We start from the raw sequence: 22,260 nt of genomic DNA on the forward strand, positions 1-22,260 counted from the left end.
ATGTAAGTCAACTCTGCAGGATACTTATTAAAAATTTTGTGGGTGAAAATTGGTTTTCTAAGGCATAATTTTTCAGTTATCTGGACGAGCCATCTGGAAAAACTGATGTCATTAGCACGCTTTTGAAGTTATCGATACAACAATAAAACATAGAACGACAATAGTTATCATTATATATAGAATGGAACCTATTATTCTAATAAATACACCTAATTACGCTTGCAGATGTGTCGTGCATGTAATACAACACAGAGTACAATACATGCAATACAAAGCTGTGCCAGACGTTTCGATACTACAAAGTAGTTAGTTTTATGCCCCAGTTTGTATTAATACAATAATCCGATAATTGCCGATAACCTTTTTTAAAGAAAAATACATTTTAATTACTATAATTATTCTACTACTAGCCAAGCTTCTATAAATAACTTAGTCTTAGGTCCAGCTCTGGTACAGTTAGACACAAACAACGAATTTTCATGACTATTTGCCCAACCGTCGAGAGAGTGGAAAAAAAATAGCAAAACAAAGAAATAGAAATCCGCAAACCCCAAAGAGGTTTCATTGATTCCATTTTCGGCTGATCAGAGGTGTATCCTCACAAACGTTCCGCAAATTAGTTGGAAAATTTATTCATGAATCAAGGATAATTGCGGTTACTAGAATTCAATGAACTCTCTTGATGGCTGTCTCATGCAATTATTATGGCAGTTTAGAGCTTTCAGATAAAATAGGGACCCAAAATCTTATATCAAAGAGTTGATGAAAATCAGAATTACATGCTTGACACAATACAAAATGTAATATCTGATTTGTTTACTAAAGTTACTATTGATATATATATATATATATATATATATATATATATAAATGTATAATTTCTGAAAAGGTATTAACTATTTTTATAATTAAATGGCTTTAAAGTCACATATCTCAGGTAATACGAGTCCAGTCTGGTCGGCGTAATGTAAATTGAAAACTGTATTTCAGTAGTGGTAGATGTACTAAGAGTGTTGAAATGCCTTTACTCAAGGCTAAAATAGAACGCTTTGAAGATGAGCGTAGTTTTAGAAAAAAATTGCAGTTAATTATAATGAAATTGTAGGATATATAGAAGTCCAATTCTTGTTCAGACGCATAATATATATATATATATATATATATTGTTTGTGGTGAAAACGCGTTTAAAAAATACGCCTAAAAATAGTTCTGTCGGTTTCGTTTTGGAAATTGATGCAAAAAAAGCTTCTCGTAGTAATAAACGTATCACAAAGAAACTTCATGAAATGATTGCGAAAGCTAAGGAAAACCGGCATGTGAATAGCCATGATATCGCCAAGAAACAAACCAGATTCAGACCATTTAAAAAAAGCCTGATATTATACGAATCAATACGAAATAAGTTATTTGATCGCACTTCGATTTGCGAAGCTCTACAGAAGCGTAACAAAATTAAGCAATTACTAAAGGGATTGATTATGAGTGATAAAAAGACGTATCACCTACGACAATAATGTAGAAATTAACAAAAAAACGTGCTCCACATTCTTGGCAAAGCTCACACTGGCATCAAAGAAAATTATGCTGTGTTTGATGATATTGGAAAGGAAGCGTGCATAATGGGCCTGCCACCCGGCAAAATAACTGGCTCGAAATTCCGCTGGTTACAACAAGTTATTTAAAACAACCGACCGGAGATAGTGAACTGCAAAAGCGTCGTCTTCGACCCACATACATCTTAATCTAAAATTAAGAGCGCTTAGATAGGAATCCACCTCTGCAGAGCTCCCCCAATTTAGCTTAGTAATATTATGTCAATGCATAAATAATGGCTTCAATTTTAGCCCTAAACAGTCAATACTTTTTCGACAACTTGATAACTGAAAGCGTACCTCGAATAATACTAGCCTAACTTAATTTTACCTGTGCATAAAACGGTTTGGTTCTGCCTTTGCTTTGCTAAAAGCTTTAAGAATATGCATTTGTTCTTTTTGCTGAAGGTGATTTTGGAAGCTTGTGGCTTCTACATCAGAAAAATAAGGTTTAATGATACTAAAACTACTATAGGAAGATTTAAAAGCTAAATTTAATAAATGCCTCATATTCTTCACCAAACTATGTCTTGAAAACCTTACATTTCTACTCATATGGTGTCACGGCTAAGGGAAAGAGTTCACATTTTAAACGAGTAAAACGAGTGTGTGTAAGTCCAAAGATTGTTAGAATGGCTCATGTTTAGCCACTGTCGACAATTGGATTGATAGGCAAATAATAAAAAGAGACAAGGGGTCGAATAAAAGAACACGAATATATGTAAACAACTATCTTATGAGTTATGAAGTAGGCAAAAGCGAACATGATGTCGATTGCTTTCTATTAATTACACTGATTACAGTTTGCAACGGAGCAGTCAGAGCGAAACAGAACACAGTTATTGAATGTTCCCGAGAAATTAATTTGTTAGCTTTAGAACCAGTGTACGTTAAATCATTGCTTTCATATAGCAACAGTCATTCAAAAACGGTACAGGATGCTATGCTTTAAACCCTTCTCAAGCTGTGGAGTCTGTGTATTCACAGACCTGCAACGTTTTCGTGATCGGGATATTTTACATAAAAAGGAGGCTGCGCAGAAGGTATTCCAAAACCTAGCAGTCAAAAAGTAAAAAAGGCCAAAGAAAAGCCTATAATTGTTCTCTAGTCCGATAGAATCACGATCATAAAAAGTAGCAAGACAATTTAACAGAGGGGTAGTTTTGAGATATTTAGACAAACTTCCAGTACTGTCTACAAAGGAAACCAATAAGTGAATAACGTCTATAATACTCTATTAGTGTGTAGGAAAGCTATGAAACAAACTGAAAGGACGCTGGAAGAAAATATCGGGCCCCAGCAAGATATAGTACTGAAAAAACATTCGTGTTGGCCTTTTTTGAGAAAGCGTAAGTAGTCTTCTCAAAAATGCGTCCTTGAGCAGTGTAGACCGGTAAATATTTGATATGCTTTATATAGAAAACCCAATCAGCAAAACAGTAATTGCTCCGTAATCTTCGAGTCAGTACGGTCTGTAAATGAAGCTGGCCGGTTATATTTTCTAAGAGATAACAATAGATAACATCAATCACTGACATGAAAAGCAAATCGCGTTTTCAAACAAAGAACCTAAGGAGAATTAATACAAGGTACTCACAGTAAGTAATAATATTAATAATTATCATTATGAGCCCCTGATTACCACAGAATGTACAGAGTAGGGCACTCAAGTCCGGACAATCTTTGGTAGGCTTCTTGTCGTAGCAGGCATGCATTTCGTCACTATTCTTAGTACCGAAAAAATATTTTTTTTAGACAGTAACCACATTATGACAAAGATAATGCGTCGTTTTTGGAATTTGAACGAACATCAGCTACTATATTATTCAACGTATTTACGCAAAACCATGAGTATCAACTTTTTTCAGCTCTTTTTATTAGATTTAAAAAATCCACGAAAAATTTCCAAGGGGCAAATCAGAAAATCCTCAGAATAGCTTAAACTTAAAGGGCTTAAAAATTCCTCAAAATATCTTTAGGAGATATTCTTGATACATCCGGATCTTTTATATAGTAATTAACGGTCGTTTTTGAAAGCAAATTATTAATTGCCTATCGGGTCGTTTAGATAAGTTTAAACTGTTAATCTTTATAAAATTGTCTTCGGTGTTTGCATCCTTTGTGTTTATTGGCCGCTTTGAGCTCTTTAGCCCGCTACCAATCCAAAATTTGTATGTAGCGTATTTAAGCGAGATTTAAATGAGTTCAAACCTACCAATATCGCTTATTCATGATTTATATTAGAAAGTTACTTGTGGATCGAAAAAAGAATACTGAAAGTAACTAGTGGTTTAGGTCCTAAATTGAAGGCATAATTGCGGCGAATGATGGTCTTCTCAAATAAATATGATTACCAGCACCGGCATATCTAGCACATGCTTATCTTTTTTTTGTTTTCTAGATACAGCTATAAAAACAACTCAGAAGCATAGATTTAGATGTCCTCCTTTGTATGTGGGCCGGTTAGGGCAACAATGTTTTTATAAGCATATACCTAAAATCCTTTTACCTGTTTTGGGCATTGCTCAAAAAGAAGAAGTGGCCTATAAATCTAACGTTGAAAACCACTTACCAGATATTTTCCTAATAGCGGCATTGCAAGCGACGTCGGTGGAATGATTTCAACTAGCACGAGTAAGAAGAACGTGAGCGACAGCATGATGGAAATAGAGAGGGAAACCTTTTCCCCCGAATCTGACGGCAGGTAGAAGACCAGAATTGACAAGCAGGAAATGCCCACACAAGGGATAATAAGATTGACAGTATAGAAGAGTGTTTTACGTCGTAGTGTAATGTTGAACGTGATGTCAGGGTAAGGTTCTTCACAGCATGCGTAAAATTTTTCAGTCCTTTTAGCGGGCACTGACATGATATCCCATTCTACAGAAAGGTAGAATTCTGTGAGATCTATACCAAGTGGCACTAGATCCACGCTGTGCACGTCCCTGATGTGTTTCAGATCCACCTATAACAAAATAAACACAAGTAATTAAATATTACCACAGAGCAGATTTTTCATTCGTATGTTCTGTTCATATTTTGAACGAGTCATTAATTGTTACGTATTTGCAATAAAAATCTTTTTCAACATGTCTTACAGTTTAAATTCCTAAAAAATAAGAGAAGTCGAAAATATAGTAATAACAGTCTATAAATGTTCTAAAGCATGTATTAGTAATGATAATTCTACGAATATTGCAATTATATTATAGCGTACTAACACATACGTATATATAAGGCGACGTTTGCACTTGTTTTTCAAATGACATACATTTAGTTTGGTTTGCTGCTTTGAAGGCTACTTAGAAGATAGTCTCTGATGGTTTATCTACTGTACTACTGATATGCATCCTTTTTTGCTAAGCCATATAAGATGCTAGATTATAGAAGACTATATGATATTTATTTTATACAAACTAAATTGTCTAATTTTTTACAATAAACAGTTTGAGGCAGATAAGTAATCTGAGATTAAGAGGTTGATAAAGGTACAAAGCTTTTTAGTTATTTTAGTATCTTAGCAATATGGTTTGCGTTGTTTAGTTTAATAAACTTTTACCATAAAACCGTCGTAGGTCCATGAACCGAATTTCATGCTACATAGTTGCTGGTCGAAGGGAAAATATTGAACATCCATTAAACAGCTGCTTTTATAGATGGCAGGTGGATTCCAGATGACAGTTCCCTCGTTGTTAATAATGGCCTTGGTCATGATTGTTACTTCATAATTCCCATCCGCACTGAAATAGATAAATTTCTTTGAGCCCCTCCTTACTCCTTTTGCTCTATCTTTGATTTCACAAATATATACGTCCACTACACTTATCCATATGTATCTATATAGAATTTGCTGTTTTTACCGTTTACTCAGTATGTAAGAATCTATGCAGCTAATTTCAACGGGATAGCTTGCGGGATGAGAGCGCAGGATCTACAAATAGAAAATATATTATGAAATTTTTACCACAGGTATACAATACAATACCACTTGTGTACCAGAAGGTTGCCTTATTATTACAATTATTTCGCATCAGTTGACGAAATGAGCGCCATGAAAACAAACTTCAGTAGTAATATGATTACAAGCAATTATACAAACACGAATAACAGCAAGGACCATACAATTTGAAAATCATGTAACAAGCAGCTTGCAACCGATCCGTCGGGTATAAAATGGAAACTGTAGGAATAATGATCAGCATATCATTCTGAGTTTCCCGATTGCAAATTCGTAATGGAATTGAGCAAAACGTTTGAAGCATACTAGACGATAACCGACAGGCTCAAGGCGCCAACGTGACTCGAAAATCCTCATTGGGCACATAGGTTTGAATCTATTAAACTTTGAGCGGATCGGCAACAAGAGCGCTGAATTCAGGACTTTATGTGTATATATAGTTTTGGCTTTATCTTGTCGGAACAAGTGCTCTTCGGCTACTTGCTTTAATCTTGAATAGTTTCAGACGTGTAGCGATTCACAAATATTATATATGTATATATATATACTTTGCGAATTGATACACGTCTGAAACTATTTAAGATTCAAGCAACTAGTTGTAAAGCGTTAGTTTTGGCCAAATAAAGCCAAAGCCAAAGCTCAACCAGTCCGCTTCATATATAAATACAAAAAACAGTATCCAGTTTTAGAAGTATGTTTATTTCTAGCTTATGAATCGCTAATACGAGTCGTTTAATCCACTCGTCAATTATCTTTGGAATACTACAAGTTTCTTCAAAAATGTGAATGCTTAATCTCAAAATCGTGAAGGATATGCTTGAAATAGCTGGCTGAAAATTGTTGCCTGCGTTGTTTGACGAGGGGAAGCCCAGGCGATGAGTTAAAGTGTGCGAACGGCTTATAAAGAAACTGAAATGACCATCGAAAAAACGCTGTGGAGCGGGCGTGTCGATACTTGCAAGGAATAGTTTGCGGTTGCTTCAGATTCAAGGTCGGTGCGGGAAAGACGTGAGAAAGCTTTAAAAAGACACTGCGCGAATATTTTCCTTCTAGGGAAGAGACTTGCCGGAACAGGTATCCCGTCACTACAAAAAGGCTACCAGATTTGTAAATGTCAACCGGTCTCTGCTAAAGAAGCTGCGTATTGTACTCTAATATTTGGGTAACATTTATCCAGCGCGCAAACCAGCATTTTTTGCTGATTTTACAACCGCTGCGGCGGTAACCTTCCCTCTACTGAGTTAGCTCGTATGGCGTGAGCCTATACGATGGAAGATGCTGGAACTTGCTGGTAAAGGCGACACGAGTAAACTAGCTCTGCATTATGTGAACACGATCCGGCTCGATGGCGGGAGTACAGTCTGAATCACTACTCAGCCGACCAATTCGATCACCACGAATCTCTACAAAGATGCCGGTTGCGGTACACATCTACTAGCGAGCCATCGGTGAACACTAATGTTCAGTATACTGCAAGAAGGTACAGTTTCTCATTTAGACCCCGTACCCTAGTGCCATCGAGGTTATCTAAGCGAAAAGAAAGTTGTGCGGCGTAGAATGACAAACTGTTTTCTGGGTGGAAGGATTAAAGTTAAAATGTGGGCGTACGTACGCAGCTGTGACGTGTATCAAGCGAAATAAGACTTCGGAATTATACCTCTTTCTACTCCGTCGCCAACAGATCTCCAAATCTTCCTCTGAAGGAAGCTGAGCGTCAACCCCATTGAGCGATGTAAACAGCCGCTATCACTATGGGCACTACCAAGACAACGAGGTATTCAGGTTTGAATAAGTAGGCCTGTTAGTGCGGGCTCCTGCAAGGCACAGCCAATAAAACGCCGGCAGTTGCGCTACTCGCCAGTTGGTTTGGGAAAACCACCGAATAATAGCACGAAGAGATCACGAAAAAAAATATAGTACAGTATGTAATATCCCAGTTTATAAATACAAACAGCAGTGCACCATATTTAGTTTTTAGTTCGTGACCTGCTTGTATGGTTCCCTAAATCCTATTCAGCAACTGTTTCTTGCAGCGCGGCAAACACTTTCATTAATGTTGCCTCCGGCACTTTCAATTAAAAACCTTATCGAATTGTATTCAACCTACTCTGTCATGTGTTATATACATTCTGACAATTTTTGAGCTTTAATCGTGTGACCTCAGCTACCTTGAGGACCCATAGTTCATATTCTACACTAGGTTTATTTCACCTACTTGTTATACAGCACGATGTCGGGCAGCCATATCTGCTCAGCCGGCACATATAGTTCGGTAACTCCTCCATACTCTGTAGGGTCCCAACGAAGCTTATGATCGGACCATTCCTATAAATTAGAAAATAAAACACCTTACATAAGGATGCGTAATCGACTATGTACACTCTAATTAAAAGAACTGTATTTATTGTCACCAAAGATTTTGTCGTTGATGTCGTGGGGACTGATTTGTGAATAGCTCTATTCGATGAAATAGAAACTTCTTGATAAACCTAATGAGGGGCTACTCATAATCTATGCAATCTTTAGTTCTTATTACTATCGCGATAACCAATTCCGTCGTTATATTTTTAAATAATAGATTATATTTGTTCGCGATTTTTTTGGGATTCCTTATCTATCGTGGGATAGGGGAGAACAACGGTTGTCAAATTATAAAGAATTTCCACGAAATGTTTACATCTAATTTCTAATGTAGGCCAAAGGTTACTCAATACTTTATTGTTTTTCCTTTGCATCTCCAGGGCAATATGGTTCTTCAGCTGAACTTAGAAAAATCTTAGCGCAACGGAGACTCATGAAAAAATTTATCCGAGCGGAGTAAAAATGTTTTTCGCAAATTTCTTTGATTTCTACACTTGCATGTTCCGCCAACGTTTTCAAGATCCGACTCATAACTAATAGAGCAAATCTAATAGTGGGCGTTATTCTAAAAGTGGAAAAATAGTAAAGGTGAAGTTAAGAAGAAGTTGAGCGGAAAATCCTGATTTTATTCAATGAACATTCTAATCTCATACTTCTTACTCGTACCGGCTCTTATCTTCGTGCTAAAAACGCTTCTTTACATTAACAATTTTATATTGGCGGATGGGGCACCTTTTTGGCTGCACTCTGAAATATTGCTTTCTGTAGTAATCCTATCGAGCTTTAAAGGTCTTTGCATGAGCTAAATTACCAAACAAATCATCAAAAAGACAGCAACAGATCAACTATAATACACGATAAGAGTCGTCCACATCAAAAAAAATCTCGACTGTTACTTCAATTATAGTGTGAAGTAGCTTGCGTAGCTTCTACCATTATTTATGCGAGAACTTAAACGTTGTTAAGCCACACTTCAACGAAAATTTCAGAAAAGCTAATTCCGTCTAATGCCAGAATTTCTTTATTTTTTTTCTAAGACTGTATCTAAACAAGAAGCGATATTTTAGCGACATTTTTTGCGTTTACTTAAAGATACATTCATTCCTGACGGTCATGCTTATTCAGTATTATTACCACCCACCTCGGCTACATCTTCAATTCCGGACTACACACTAGTCATTCTCAAAACAATAATCCTTTAGCTTGTAAATAATTTTTAACAGTAACCGACATCCAGCGATATTAATTTGTGTGTAGGTTAAATACACCATATACCAATAATTCCTGTAAAATTAAATTTTGTGTTGATAGCAGGCCAAACGTTCTGACAATGCAAAAACTCAAAAAGAGCAAAATAATCCAAAAAGTACAACATAGCGCAGAGGATCTCAGAAAGACGTTAGGACGTATCTGGACAACTTCGTCGGAAGCTGTTATTTTCTTTCTAAGGCAGCCGTTAATTCCTGAACCAAAAATAGTTTTTTAAGCCATTTCGATCGATGTTCGTCTCCCTTAGGTGTAAACGTTATTAAGAATCTTGTGTGCGCTCTTGTAACTATTTCTTGGATTTTCAAGCCGTACAAAAACTTGCAATAATGTAGACTGTCGACCGCAGGCAACAAGGAAGTTTTTCATTTTAATGGGGTTGGTCCAATATGTAGAAATTATATATTCGCTAATCTTCACTTAAAGTACGAAAGTAGCGCGTTCTTTTTTGCCCCAATGACTTTGATGTCCTGTTTTTTAGAAACGGCTTTCTTTTAGTGTTAAGGTTTGCAGTGCAACTGAATGCAGTTTCGTTGCGACATATAGCCCGCCAATGTTCTACTGAAGACGAAACATCATTCAAGTTTATTGACTGGGCCTCGTCCGTTTCTTATAGCCAACTTGGTAGACAATACCCCTTGATGCCAGCACTTAAGAACCTCCCAACTCCTATAATAATAGTATAATAAAATAGTGCTTAGCAAAATTGTCAAATCTATACTTAACAACTAGATTCCCATTGAGATAGAATTCAATCGGATAAATTCTTGATGGCTCCTTTACCAGATCGGTGCTGCAGGCGAACGGTTGTTAATATATATTTTGTTAATCTCCTAATGCCGTACGTAGTACAACTGATCCATAGGACACGATCTACCAGCCTGTAGAGCAGCTTTTTCTCCACTAGCAGACCGCACACCGTGACTCATAAACGGGGAAGACATCGATGACAATAGTATCGAAAATTTAACAAATTGTGCATAGTCTCAGTTTCCCGAGTGTCCAGAGTGTAGCTTGTATACTACAACTATAAAGCCAGACAAGCCCTTATGTTACTGGTGTATTTTCGAAAAAAACACTTCTTGTGATTGTTCAGTGGTAATGTGTCTTCCTACTAAACTTATAAAATTTTGAAATAGACACATTTCATATGTTGTAAGTTGATCTTCTGATGCGTGCTAACGAAATTGTCGACGTAAAAGCTCGCAACGTTTAGCATGATAGCTTGCTTAGTCTAAGAGCCAGCATGACTCTCAGCGACATCGCGCAGGAGATTAATAATTTGCTATTATCGCAAAGTGTGAACGTTCATGCCGTTGTGTTTATTTTCCGACTGCCAATGAAGGAAGTCGTTGACGAAATTTTGTACTTTCATCCTTTTAGTAACCAGTGATTGTACAAAAATCGTTACTCGAACTTAAAAAAAAGAATCAAACGATATTGGCAGGTAATTGTGGATACATCGTTTTAGATCTTATGGCTCTGAAACCATCTGGCCAAGATTTATAATAAAAATTGCGACAAGGTGATCCGCTCATTCGCCTACAAAGCCATCATACCTTAAATACATCTATATTATGAAAGTATGATATTAATATTATGAAAAGAAAATTGGAAAAAAAACTGCAAGCTCATAGCCAGACTTGCCTTCTGCTCGCAATGGCACCTTTTTCAAACGCAGTTGGCTTGCTCATATCCACACGCTATGACATGTCACGGATAAAAGAAGGAGTCTAGAGATATACTAAAATAAACTTACTCTGTTTATGCTTCATTGGTTTATTTGGTCTGATCGAACTTACAGACCTTATAACAAAATATGTGGGTACAGTCTAGTTACATTATTATATATTTAATTGAAAAACAGAATTTCGTGTGTACCAATACCCTTTTAACGCGCTCCGGGAAGGCTGGTTGCCGCCAATACATTCAATTTACATTATGGAGATTAATAATTTACGGCCGTACCACAAGCCTATTACCACAAACCTCCATTTTGATGAATCAATGGCTTGGGTTTTATGTCCGACGCCATTGTTGAGCACTGTTTGCGCTTTCAAATAACAAAAGTATATTTGAGCTAGCACCTCCTGAGTTTTTTTCCAGCTATTTCCCTTTTTCATTTTAACATACAAACCAATAAACAGGTACGTATAATAATTAACACATATGGTTCAAAGGTTTGAACCTGCATACATTCTTGCTAAAATAGCCTATCCTACTTTCTTCATGTCAATTTTTATAACGATTAAAAGCTCATTCAAAGACATATCCAACAATATCTAATACATCATTAGACGACATGGAAAAATCATTAGACGTCATACAACTCAGCAGGCCTTATATAGTCAATTAACTTTAGCTAGACTCTTTTAAAAACTACTTTTATGTAAAATACAGGCATTGATATTATATTTCAAGAGTATGGTGTTTTATAAAATTTTGTGAAATTTAGCGACATTTCTCGCATTCAAAATGCGCTTGTAAGCTCTAAAATCTGAGACCACTGACTCGGATTTAACTACCCGGGCTTTCATTAGGTTATTTCATGAGGATGAGCTAAATCGAAAATCAGCAAATTTAGGTGGTTCACGGATATATTCTACAGTATTAAAAGCAGCTCGCCGTACAACCCTGGTTATTCGATAGGCAGTTTACTACCAAACAAACCGTGAGCCGTTGGTTGAATGGGTGTCACATGAGAATCAAAAACAGAGACGTTAAAACATGTTGTTTGTTCCCTCGTTGCGACGGCAACCTATTCTTTCATCAAATTATGACTTGTGATGTCAAAAATTGATCTCCTAAGATAACGCAGACGCTCACAAAAGTTTGTGGATGCAACTGAATTGGTGAGGCATCACCCCAAAGCAAATATAAGACTGTAGAAATTGCCTCGTGAAATTTCACGCTCTCGGATTCCAGAATTATTCAGCAGAATAAGTTACTATCCTGATGACAGAAGGGCGTAGATGATAACAGTGCACACCTAAATCGAAAGTAAAATATTACAACAAAATTGAGAGACAATAGTGGTAAGTTTGCACTTCACCACTGGTGTCGTAGGCCACTCAGGGGATGCTCGGAACCTCAGCTTCTGTGATCAGCATTTCGCTCTTTCTATTTTCGATTAATTGAAATACTTATTAGAAACGTTGGGTAATTTTCTTTGGTTATTGCATTTAAAGAAGAAAAGCTAAAATTTGGGCTGGTCTCTTATCAGGTTTTACTACTTAGATTTGCTTCAACCACCTCCCAGACAAGAACAATCGAAGCTTACAATGCTGATATTAAGTTAATTACCGGGATTGTCGACAAGGTTGAACAACGAAAATGCTTGATGTAACAGTTTTTTTTACGGATATAAGTTTGAAGGATGGACAAATATAGACTAGGGGTATTGAAACGCGCTTTGGTATTGCACGTTGTACATGGTCGAGGTTACGAAGCTGCGTCATATTCAAGTGTTTCCAGAATAATGGCACTCGCTAAGATGCAAAGGAAACTTTTTTCAGATAACAGATGGTCAGCATCGCCTTTCAGAAAAGCCTAGCCGACTTTTCTGTTGTAGTGGCTACTGCGAGCTTGTTTCACATCTCTAATCTTACGTGTGTCACTGTCATGCCTAAGAATCTGAATGGGTTTAACCGTCCGATCATCTAGTTTTGCTGAGTCTGACTTAGTGATAGACCTTTCATTGCCTCAATCTCGTTGCCAGTGTGCATCAAAACCTATGCACGTTTTAAATTCCGAAGGTGAAAATGGTCTTATTTTGTTGAGTAAAATAGTATTATTAGCATATAGGCGGATATCTATATGAGTATGCCACTCCTTGACTTCGTTCGCGGCATCTTAGATGATCTCCATTATTATATAATAGCTAGGGCAACCAGTCTAATCCAAATAACTATCGAACCATTAGTCTCAGAAGATTTACGGCAGAATTTTTTGAACATGTATCAAGAACAAAGTTTCAATGTACATGACGAACGATGCCCTTTTCGTAGGCACTTGACGTAAATAAAGTCAATACTGATTTACTGTGTTTGCTGTCAGCGACACAACAGAACCCATTCGCCGTACAACAAAGTATGGCGACGCCTTTGCTGGTGTCTTCTTTGACGTTTTTAAAATTTATAATTCGTTACAACATGGTATACTTTTGGAAATACTTCTTATTTTGAAAGAAAAAACAGTTCTTGCAACTAATTTTCATTTTATATACAGAATACAATTATGCACGTACGAATAGCGAACGTCTTTTTTTACATTGTCACAATGCCGAGAAGCATTCCCCATGGCTCTGTACTAGCACCTTTGTATTTTGCGTGATATATAATATAAACGTTATTTTCTTTATCACTAACAACAATTTTAACCATTGTGGAAAAATTGATAGATAGCACATCACTTCTGTTTCAAATAGACAAAGAGTTAAAACAGTTGAAGAATTACTAAGAACTGGAAAGATGCTATGAATGCACTTTTTTTGCTTCAGTTTGTTGTATACACATACATGTTGTGTTGCAGTCAATTCACTTAAATTCCCACATAAATGACGGCGAAGTTTTGGATAATTCATATCTAGATATTACCTTGTCACCTTATTTTGGAGTTCACGGCACGAAAAGACACGAAATGATCATAGTTGCTGAAATGTTTTTAAAGCAAGAGGGGCAGCTGGTCCGTAGTCCTGTTTTCGTGACGCTAGTGCCCCTCTTCCTGTCTCTGTATGCCAATTGTATTTGTTGCCAACCTTTGTCGCTGTATTGTATTTTGTTTGAAGTTGGCTTTTCCATAAAATACAGAAAAATGTTTAATCATTCAAAAAAAACAACTCGAGTTGTTGCCTCTGATACTGCTTAATGTTGAAGGCTCGTTCAAGTCACAGAACTCTCGGTATTCACAGCCCGTTTAAATAAAAAGCAAAGCACAACGCTGCCTGCATATAAAGCTGCCGGTTAGCCCCATAATTTGAGTTTTAGCCTTACACATAGCAAAAACCCCGAATATAGTGGTATACTAAATTCGGTTGGCCGTGACTGTAAAGCCGTGTTCGCCCAGTGCGGTCCAAAAGAGACAGCAACAATAGTGTCGAACAACCTTCCATTCATTAACAGCTATGAATTAAAATAATCTCAGTGAACAAAGCTATGATCTGCCAAGTAAACAATTATGCTAAAAATATTTCGGTAGGGAAGATATTAAGGGAATTTCTTCCCCTTGAGTTTTACGACAAGTAAAGCGTGTGTTTTAAACAGATAAGAGTTTATAAATGATATACTAAGTCAAAACGCAATCTTACGAAATTTTCTCCGTTAAAAATGAATACAAGCAATAAAGTATCATATGGTAGGATAACTACATTGTCGAACACTTTTCAGTATGGAACGATCCAACGTCTATTAAAGTATTTTAAAAAATAACATATAATAAAATACCATATAATAGCATATAATAAAAGATAATAAATATGTAATCAAACCTGATTAACCCAAACGTTGGTTGTCATGATCTGTGATCGAAGATTCTGAAACAAGCAAGAACCTCTGTTAGTTTTCAATCATTACGACGAGCAAGGTGGTACTTGGCTTTTACTTTAAAGGTATATACCTCTATCTAAGCAGTTTTGGAGACTATACAGTGAAATCTTGCACACATTGTTTAGTATGTAGATTTTAGAAATCTCTGGTGAAGAAACCTACAGTTCATAATTTGAACACAAACCTATGAGACACGTGAATCGCGTTCTACGCAATCATGACGTGATTTTTGAGGATATTTTCTCAAAGAGTAGAAACATACTGTTACTGATACCTCCGCGATGGGTAATGCGTTCTACACCCGCTGGAAAGCAATTTAAATTCTAACATTATTACTCATTACATTTAGGAAATAAAAAGATTACTGATTAATTTAAGGTTAGATTGCCTTGTAGAATTTTTTTTGTACACGGAACTTGAGAAATACCTTTACTTAACAGATTTCCTTACTAAAGCTACATTACCAATTTAGAAATTTAAACTCGTTTTATTTTTGTGGAATAAGTTATCGCATTTTGCTTGAACCGTCCTGTAGGTTAAATGTTCAGACATGGTTAAAAATGCTTTCTTTTTTCTACGACGTGCTTTGTATCGCAATTTTCGGAACAAAAATTAGGGTTCTCAAAATGTCGTACCATTTTTCAGAATACGCTGTAAAAAATTTCATTTCCTAAAAATATATTAAAAGTAGCATGTACGATTTTTATCTCTTATTTTGATCTTTGTTTTTAGCTCTCTTAAAAACAGAGTCACATAAAATTTGTGGGGCAATTCGGAAGAGTTTGATAGACTCGATCCTGTACTCCAACATAGTCTGAAGTTCGATCGCCAAGGTTTTTTTATGCTAATAGCGCTAATATCTAATGCATACGTTTGCAGTCGTGCTTGTAACTAACTCCTAATCGGTTTTAAAATATCGTTAGCTGTCATAGCCCAAACAACATTTTAGCTGTATGCTTTGACGCTCCTTTCAAAACGTGGATTTTTTCAGTTCAGCTAAATTTCCCAAGACTGGTTTGATTAGATATAATATGGTATCAAAAACGTATCATATAGTATGAAATTTAGAATTCAGCTTGGTTCTGACCAAAGCGGAAAGCTTATGCATATGTTAGCACACGGGCAGTGGTTTCGTAAGAAACGTTAGAAAACACTAGATTATGACATTCAGAACACTAAAGTAATAATTTTTTTTCTTTTTATTATATGCTTAGAATTAGATTGTCCGCCTATTTCAGTCTACCCGGATCTCAGTCGATTATAACTCGACAACCGATGTAAGCGCAACAGGTAGACTGGCTAACACAGATCGAAAGGCTAAAGGTAACAAATCCCGAAGATGACTGGAGCATAGTCCGTCAGCGTCCGTTGTCGAAGGAACCGCTAATTGACGGTGATTACTTTAACAGGCGTATCGTTTTTAGGTACTCTATTAGGAGGTGAAGAGATTGAGATCAGAAATAACATACTGATACATCCGTTTCAAAGCTGATCTGATATCCCCATTTGTAGCATATGCGTATTTTGAGCAGAAAATAAGGGCGATATCACTCTCGTGCAATTTGATAGCAGTCCTACGCGCAGTATCGGTGAAGATGGTTGTTGCTGAAATTTAGAGAGCAGGAAGAATAACCCAGTGGAGTGCTGTGATCAAAAGACAAGATAATGTGAGTCAAAACAAGACAATGAATTGAACAGAACGCGAAAACCGGAAACCGGCGTTCCCTAACCGATGAGTATTGAGAATGACGTTCAAAAAAGTTGGACAATTTTTCTAAAGCCTTGCACAGATTACAGGTTTATAAATGGCATATACACTGAAAATTCTAGCAGACAGATCTGCCTCTTCCGGTTAGTTTTCAAAGGCACATTGCATGTTCTTAAATAGCCTCACTGTAGAGACGGTCGCCAACTTATGCCCACCAGAATGAACAAGAACCATAAGCAGCATTCCAAGAACTCACTGGCGCACCCTGCCAGTATCTCAAATGCCACAAGAACGTCCTATTTTAGTCATATGTTGCATAAACGACACAGGGGAACACCAAGTAGGATAGTCGAAGAGTTTAGGGAATGTATGAGCCAGTAGGTGAAAAAGTGCTCGTACGAGAACAGTGGGAGGAGCTCTCTCAGGAACGAATCAATTTTAAAGACTGGCCTAGCAATGCCAAGGGAAATAATATTCTGAAAAGAGAGATCGAATTAGCAATACCTGTCCTAGACATACACGAAGACAATGAATGAACCCTACAAATCACGGAAAAAACCGCAGAAAACACAATAAACAATCTGAGGACGCAGTCATCGTGAAATCCAACAAAACATGGGTAGCGACAAGGTAGCGACCCGCAAGATACAGGCGGATACCTATCAAGTTGTGTAGATAATATAGGAGCTAACACTTACAAAAAAGTGTGCAGCTACCGGTCAAACGTGCTAAGCACGTAGCAAAGCAATTACTTTCCTAATGTATGCAGGTTCAAGCAAGACAGAATAGCTGTCAGTATGGTCCAAAGAGAAGAACTGTTTGAGGAGTACCGATAAGTTCTTTCGGACTGACACACCAGACCGGAAGCCTAAACGCAAGCTAAATGCTACACTGCGTGTTAGTGTAAAGCGAACAATAGAATTTTTCGTTCTTTTTGACACATGCGCGATTAGCAACATCATGGACTTCCACATGTACCGGACGGTGGAAAGCAAGGTACAAGAGCTGTATACTGATCACCTTGGTAGAACAAATATTAAATTGTATGGGCAGCCACAATGGATGATTATAGGATCATCAGCATCCACATGGACGTCGTATAACGAGCAGTAAAATTCCAATCGATAAAAAGTTGCAAATGGTGTCGAATACTTACGTAAAACTGAGACTCATTTATATTTCTAGCGGGGTGGAAGCACATGGTTAACGAACAAGGTAATGGCAATTTAAACAAACTTCTAGATTGGTACAAGGATTTCTTTCAAAACTATGTCAACTTCGTAAGCCAGCGCAAATCGTCGTTAATAAAGAAACAACACAAACCCAGCATCCGCTACGCGCCAAGCCAATAATTGTGTCGAGCAAGCAGAGAACCGTGTAAACTAACTTAAGAACCTTGGCAATTTCCAAAACTGGTTTGTCCAACAGGTGTTGCCAAGCATAGTACATTCGGGTCTTAAACTATTTTAAATTTCACTTATAGTGAAATTGACCTATTTGGTTCTGTCTGTGTTGGCCCAGACTCTGAGCCCGCATGTGATAAGTGCACAATATATCCGACCGTCACTCGTCGGTAGTCACTAATCATAGCCGTATTCATTGTTGTGCTGTGTATATTGCACGCAAAAATCAAGAACCTTCGCTGCAAGTAATGTTATTGGTAACGATAAAATTTGTTGGACCAATATCATGCGACTGATCACTAATGGCTAGTGACACTGTACGCATTTAAATGGCTGAAAAAGTGCGCTTACACCTGTTTCCCAGTTATGTTATTTCCCTTTCTACCTAGCAACAGGATCTCGTTGGCAATCTATGGGATTTAACTGGGCAATCCGTTCCAACCAATTCCGGTACAACCTATCAGATACACATAATGTGACCAATAATGTCTCAGAATTTGTGGAGTTGCCCCATAGGAGCTAAACATTTGCCTCAACGTGCGTACTGTGTGGTACTTATTAAGTGAACTGAACTCGCGTTTGTGCGATTTAATTGTACAGCGAGTCGCTACCAGACACTCTCAACTCAGCCCAATCTTGTAGCCTGATTCAGCTAATCAGTGTGCCAGCAAAAACAAGTCGCATTGAAACATTAGCGAACAAAGCTTCAAATTTTTAATCATGTAATTTCTAAGGGCGCGATTTGGACGTTAGACGTTAGTTCCAACGTTTCCCAGACACTGGAAAAGCATTAAATGTGCAGCATATTTGAAGATGACGAACTGTGCTATTGGTCATAAAAAGTCTAATATAAACATTAGATCGATTATCGTACTACTTCTATGAGCACAGATTGGTTAGTGGCATTAATCAAGTTTGCTTTAAGATTGCACCACAAAAACAATAATCGAAATAATAGCAATCAATCACGCCGGCCACGAAGTAGCTTTGAGCTTTCTGGATGAGAATCCTGGGAGGGTGATTAGGAAGCGCCAGCAAATTTTAGCGAAGATTGTCAATGTGTCTAGAATGCGATTAGAGAATGATCTGCCCGTAATGTGCCATTCATTTCCGTAAAAGTGTCTATTTTTCATATGGATGATTTCGGTACTCCACGAAGTTAATACTGTTTAACGAAAACTGTTTGTTACTTTACCAAAATATTTAACTATACTGAAAATTTTCATGTAACCGACCTTGAGGTTGTGTGACTCTCAAGCGACGGAAATTGCGGCAAGAGTAGCAGTGGCAGTTTTCGCTAGAAAGTAAGTGATGATGTGGCGGAGAAAAAGGCAGGTTCGACGCACAAATGAATTGCTGGAATTAATGGGTCATTACACGAGCTATTGAGAGTTAACTGTTTGGCAGTCCGAAGAAGAATCACAACAGCAGGACGATGAGGGAAAGTAATAGTCATTAGCTTATTTTAAGCCATTGGATACCGCTAGTAAACTGCCAGATCATAAAAATTATCATGTCACATTTGCCGTAGGGGTTCAGGCTGGCTACAAGGCTTGGTCGTATATATTCTGAGAAGGTCCGCAACAGCACTCTTCGCTTTGCTTGAGTAGTCTATCGTAGCATAACGCTATTAAACGTTACAGAGATAAAACAGGTGTAACGCATGATCATTGCAGCTTGATGCACCCCCCGAAGAGGCAGCGAGCCATAATTCGCAAACTGTGGCCACTATTAACCAAACAGTTATGCTTGTCGTCTCCAAGAAGACTCTGCACCTCACTGTATCTGCGTATTTCATGCAGTCACGGTCCTCGTCTGCCTCGCATGCCTGCTTTCGTAGTTCGTCAAATTGTCACTCAGCTATCTGACAATCCGCATTTTCCAAAGCCAATAAAAGAGCTCAAGCCTTCATTAGCGTTGCACGATTGCCTCAAAACGGTATTGTTTTCTGCACCTACAATTTGCCTTGACAAGCAGACATTGCCGCATAAATTTTTTTATTAACCTAGTTACTGACTGTTCCTAACGTTTTCTTGCCTCAAGTCAATTCGGTATATATCATTTATATGCTTGCAACAGGCCCTTCCCGAGTTCCCAAAGTAACCTCAAGATGGCATTTTTAGGCCTAAACTGGTGGCTTTTATTACAAAGCGACACGCAGAAAAGATAGTCAGTTTGTCGCTTACTTTGCCTGAAGTTGCGGCCGGCTTGTACTATATGCCGCATCACTACAACAGGCCAGACGAACAACTGACATATTGTTTTTAACTGCTCTTCCGCCGCAATAGATCAGAATCTTACCAAATATCAATTTGAACTTGATTGATATTTTGGTCAATCTTCAGCTGTATAGCACTGCCGTTTTTCTTGACATTGTTACAGTTTGCATGCAGGTGAATTTTGCTGAGAACGACTGTCTCTTCTTTTGCTTTGTTTAACAAAGGCCCAATTTAAATTTGCTACTTCCAAATGCAGATAATAGCTTGGGAAGTAGCACTGTTAGAAGGGCTGTTATTGATGCTCAGGCGGATAACTATCACGATGCTTACAACGAGTCAGGGACATCAAACATTAGTCAATATCTTCTATATCCATTTAGCATCGTGTACTTTGTGACGCATAACACCATAGCCAGTCCATTTGTTGCAAGCTCGGAATTATATGCCCAAAAATATCGCTGCGCTGTCGAACTATGTTACTGTAAGTCCGGGGACATCAGCCGAGTGAACTACTATGATCGACTATCCGGTTGAGTTGTCTCGTTAGTTACGTAGTCTGGTAGGCAACTTATAATATACGACTGAATCCAGCAAGCAATATCTAATCCGCTTTACTAGACTTTTCACAGCAATATACTTTCTAAATGCAGCAACATCTGGGTATGTGGTCCCTCAAGCGGCGGTCGAGATACGCCGGTAAACAGGATGACTTGGTGGGACTTGCTATAGAAGCATTAGAAGATAGTGTCTTGTAAATACCTGCTCGGTCAGCCGCGGGGCGGCCAAACTCAACTAATACTTTCGTTAGCGAAAACTGGTTCCTGTTGTTAATTAGTAAGGCCGTGAACTGTCATTAGCGGACCACCGAGAAACGAAATTGATACGGGTTTATCGATCAGGTCTCGAAACGTCTAGATTGTCTGATAAGGTATATATGGGCGAGTCGCGTGTACCATCTTATTACCAGCCAGGTGAATATGCGATCCGCAAAACACTGAGGATTAGCCAGCTTATTTCCGTTGTTCTTCTAGCGGCAACCCCTTATGGATACGTGCGACTTTGAGTGTATGTTTAGTTGTCTCGGACAGACAAGCTTGCTAGTCTACCCTTTACTTGGTGTTTTTGGTCATTTGCTTAGAAAATCCATATTGTCTTCCTTAAATACCCTTTAAACCCTTTGTTTGCCTTTAACGGATATTTTTATCTATCTTAACAGGTCTTTTAATGCGATTCGTAGTCCGTAGTTCAAGAGAACTTCAGCCAAACTTTTTCTTTGGAATCGTGGGCTGTCACTACGTTAACCAAATCGGCTTCTTTTAAAATTTCTAGAAACGATCTTTGTAGTCCAGTAAATCTAAGGAATGATAAATATTACCTGCAATAATGAAGACAAAATCAGATTTCACATATTTGTGGGGTCTGTTTTGAAAAAAGACTGACTCTTCGCCTTTTATTTTCCATTATACTTTCTGCATAGCGTTTTGAATGTCATAGGGCACCAACCCCGAGTAAAATTGTAAACGCATTTTAGTTTCAGTTGATTTGGTGATTCCTGTCATTTTTGGGACACTTCCATCAATAATTTTTTGATATGTCTTGCTGGAAAGGGTGATGCTATCGCTTAGTTAAGATTTCACATTATGAATCAAAGCATCACAATCTTACACCAGTCGAAACTGATACCCGTAACCATAATGGTCTGTATTTTGCATAACACTCCTTTTATTTTGTTCATGATTTCATTTTTTTTTCTTTAGAATTCCACCTGTTAACTTGGCCCCTTGATTACACCTCTGCTCATATTCGACCATGCCGTCTACCATCGTAGGTATTGATTTTGCTATAGCCATTGGTAACCGTCTGTGCGTATCTCGCGGAGCTGAAAATGGCAGGATCGTCTTGACCACTTCTATCTTGCTTATGTCGTATTTCATATTGTTGTATTCCCTATTCTATTGCTACTATATTGAATTTTCCTTCCCAAAACATATTTTCCTTTCTACCCTTGCGTCTTTTAATTTCTTACAGAAGTTATCCAAAAAGTCTTCAAAATCTTCGAAGCCCGTCTTTGGTGACACGTAAAAGCTAAACGATTTGGTTCTCTATTCTGCCTGATTCTACTAAAATCCAGTCTTTTCACATCCCTTGTACCGTTGCGGCTAGCGCCAATTTAATTCACAGCGCTGCGTTCGCGCAGTATTCTACTCCTT

At 37.7% G+C, this 22,260-nt stretch overlaps 1 protein-coding gene across 6 annotated transcripts in view; it reads right to left on the reverse strand.

Annotated features, from left to right (window-relative positions):
• The window catches only part of LOC111258901 (acetylcholine receptor subunit alpha-like 1), a 71,240-nt gene that overhangs the window by 15,939 nt on the left and 33,041 nt on the right, over positions 1-22,260 (reverse strand). For 3 of the 6 annotated variants that reach the window (XM_022830469.2, XM_022830505.2, XM_022830465.2), the window contains exons 2-5: positions 14,663-14,707; positions 7,766-7,875; positions 5,152-5,332; positions 4,165-4,557 (exon numbers count right to left, since the gene is read on the reverse strand). In XM_022830469.2, the coding sequence (XP_022686204.1) occupies positions 4,165-4,557; positions 5,152-5,332; positions 7,766-7,875; positions 14,663-14,707 (729 nt within the window). Of the gene's footprint in view, positions 1-4,164; positions 4,558-5,151; positions 5,333-7,765; positions 7,876-14,662; positions 14,708-14,904; positions 15,025-22,260 lie in introns of all 6 variants that reach the window. The other 3 variants (XM_022830497.2, XM_086967620.1, XM_086967616.1) reach the window with 2 other exon arrangements.

This window comes from Varroa jacobsoni, unplaced genomic scaffold, assembly GCF_002532875.2.
Source record: "Varroa jacobsoni isolate VJ856 unplaced genomic scaffold, vjacob_1.0 scaffold_25, whole genome shotgun sequence".
NCBI lineage: Eukaryota > Metazoa > Arthropoda > Arachnida > Mesostigmata > Varroidae > Varroa > Varroa jacobsoni.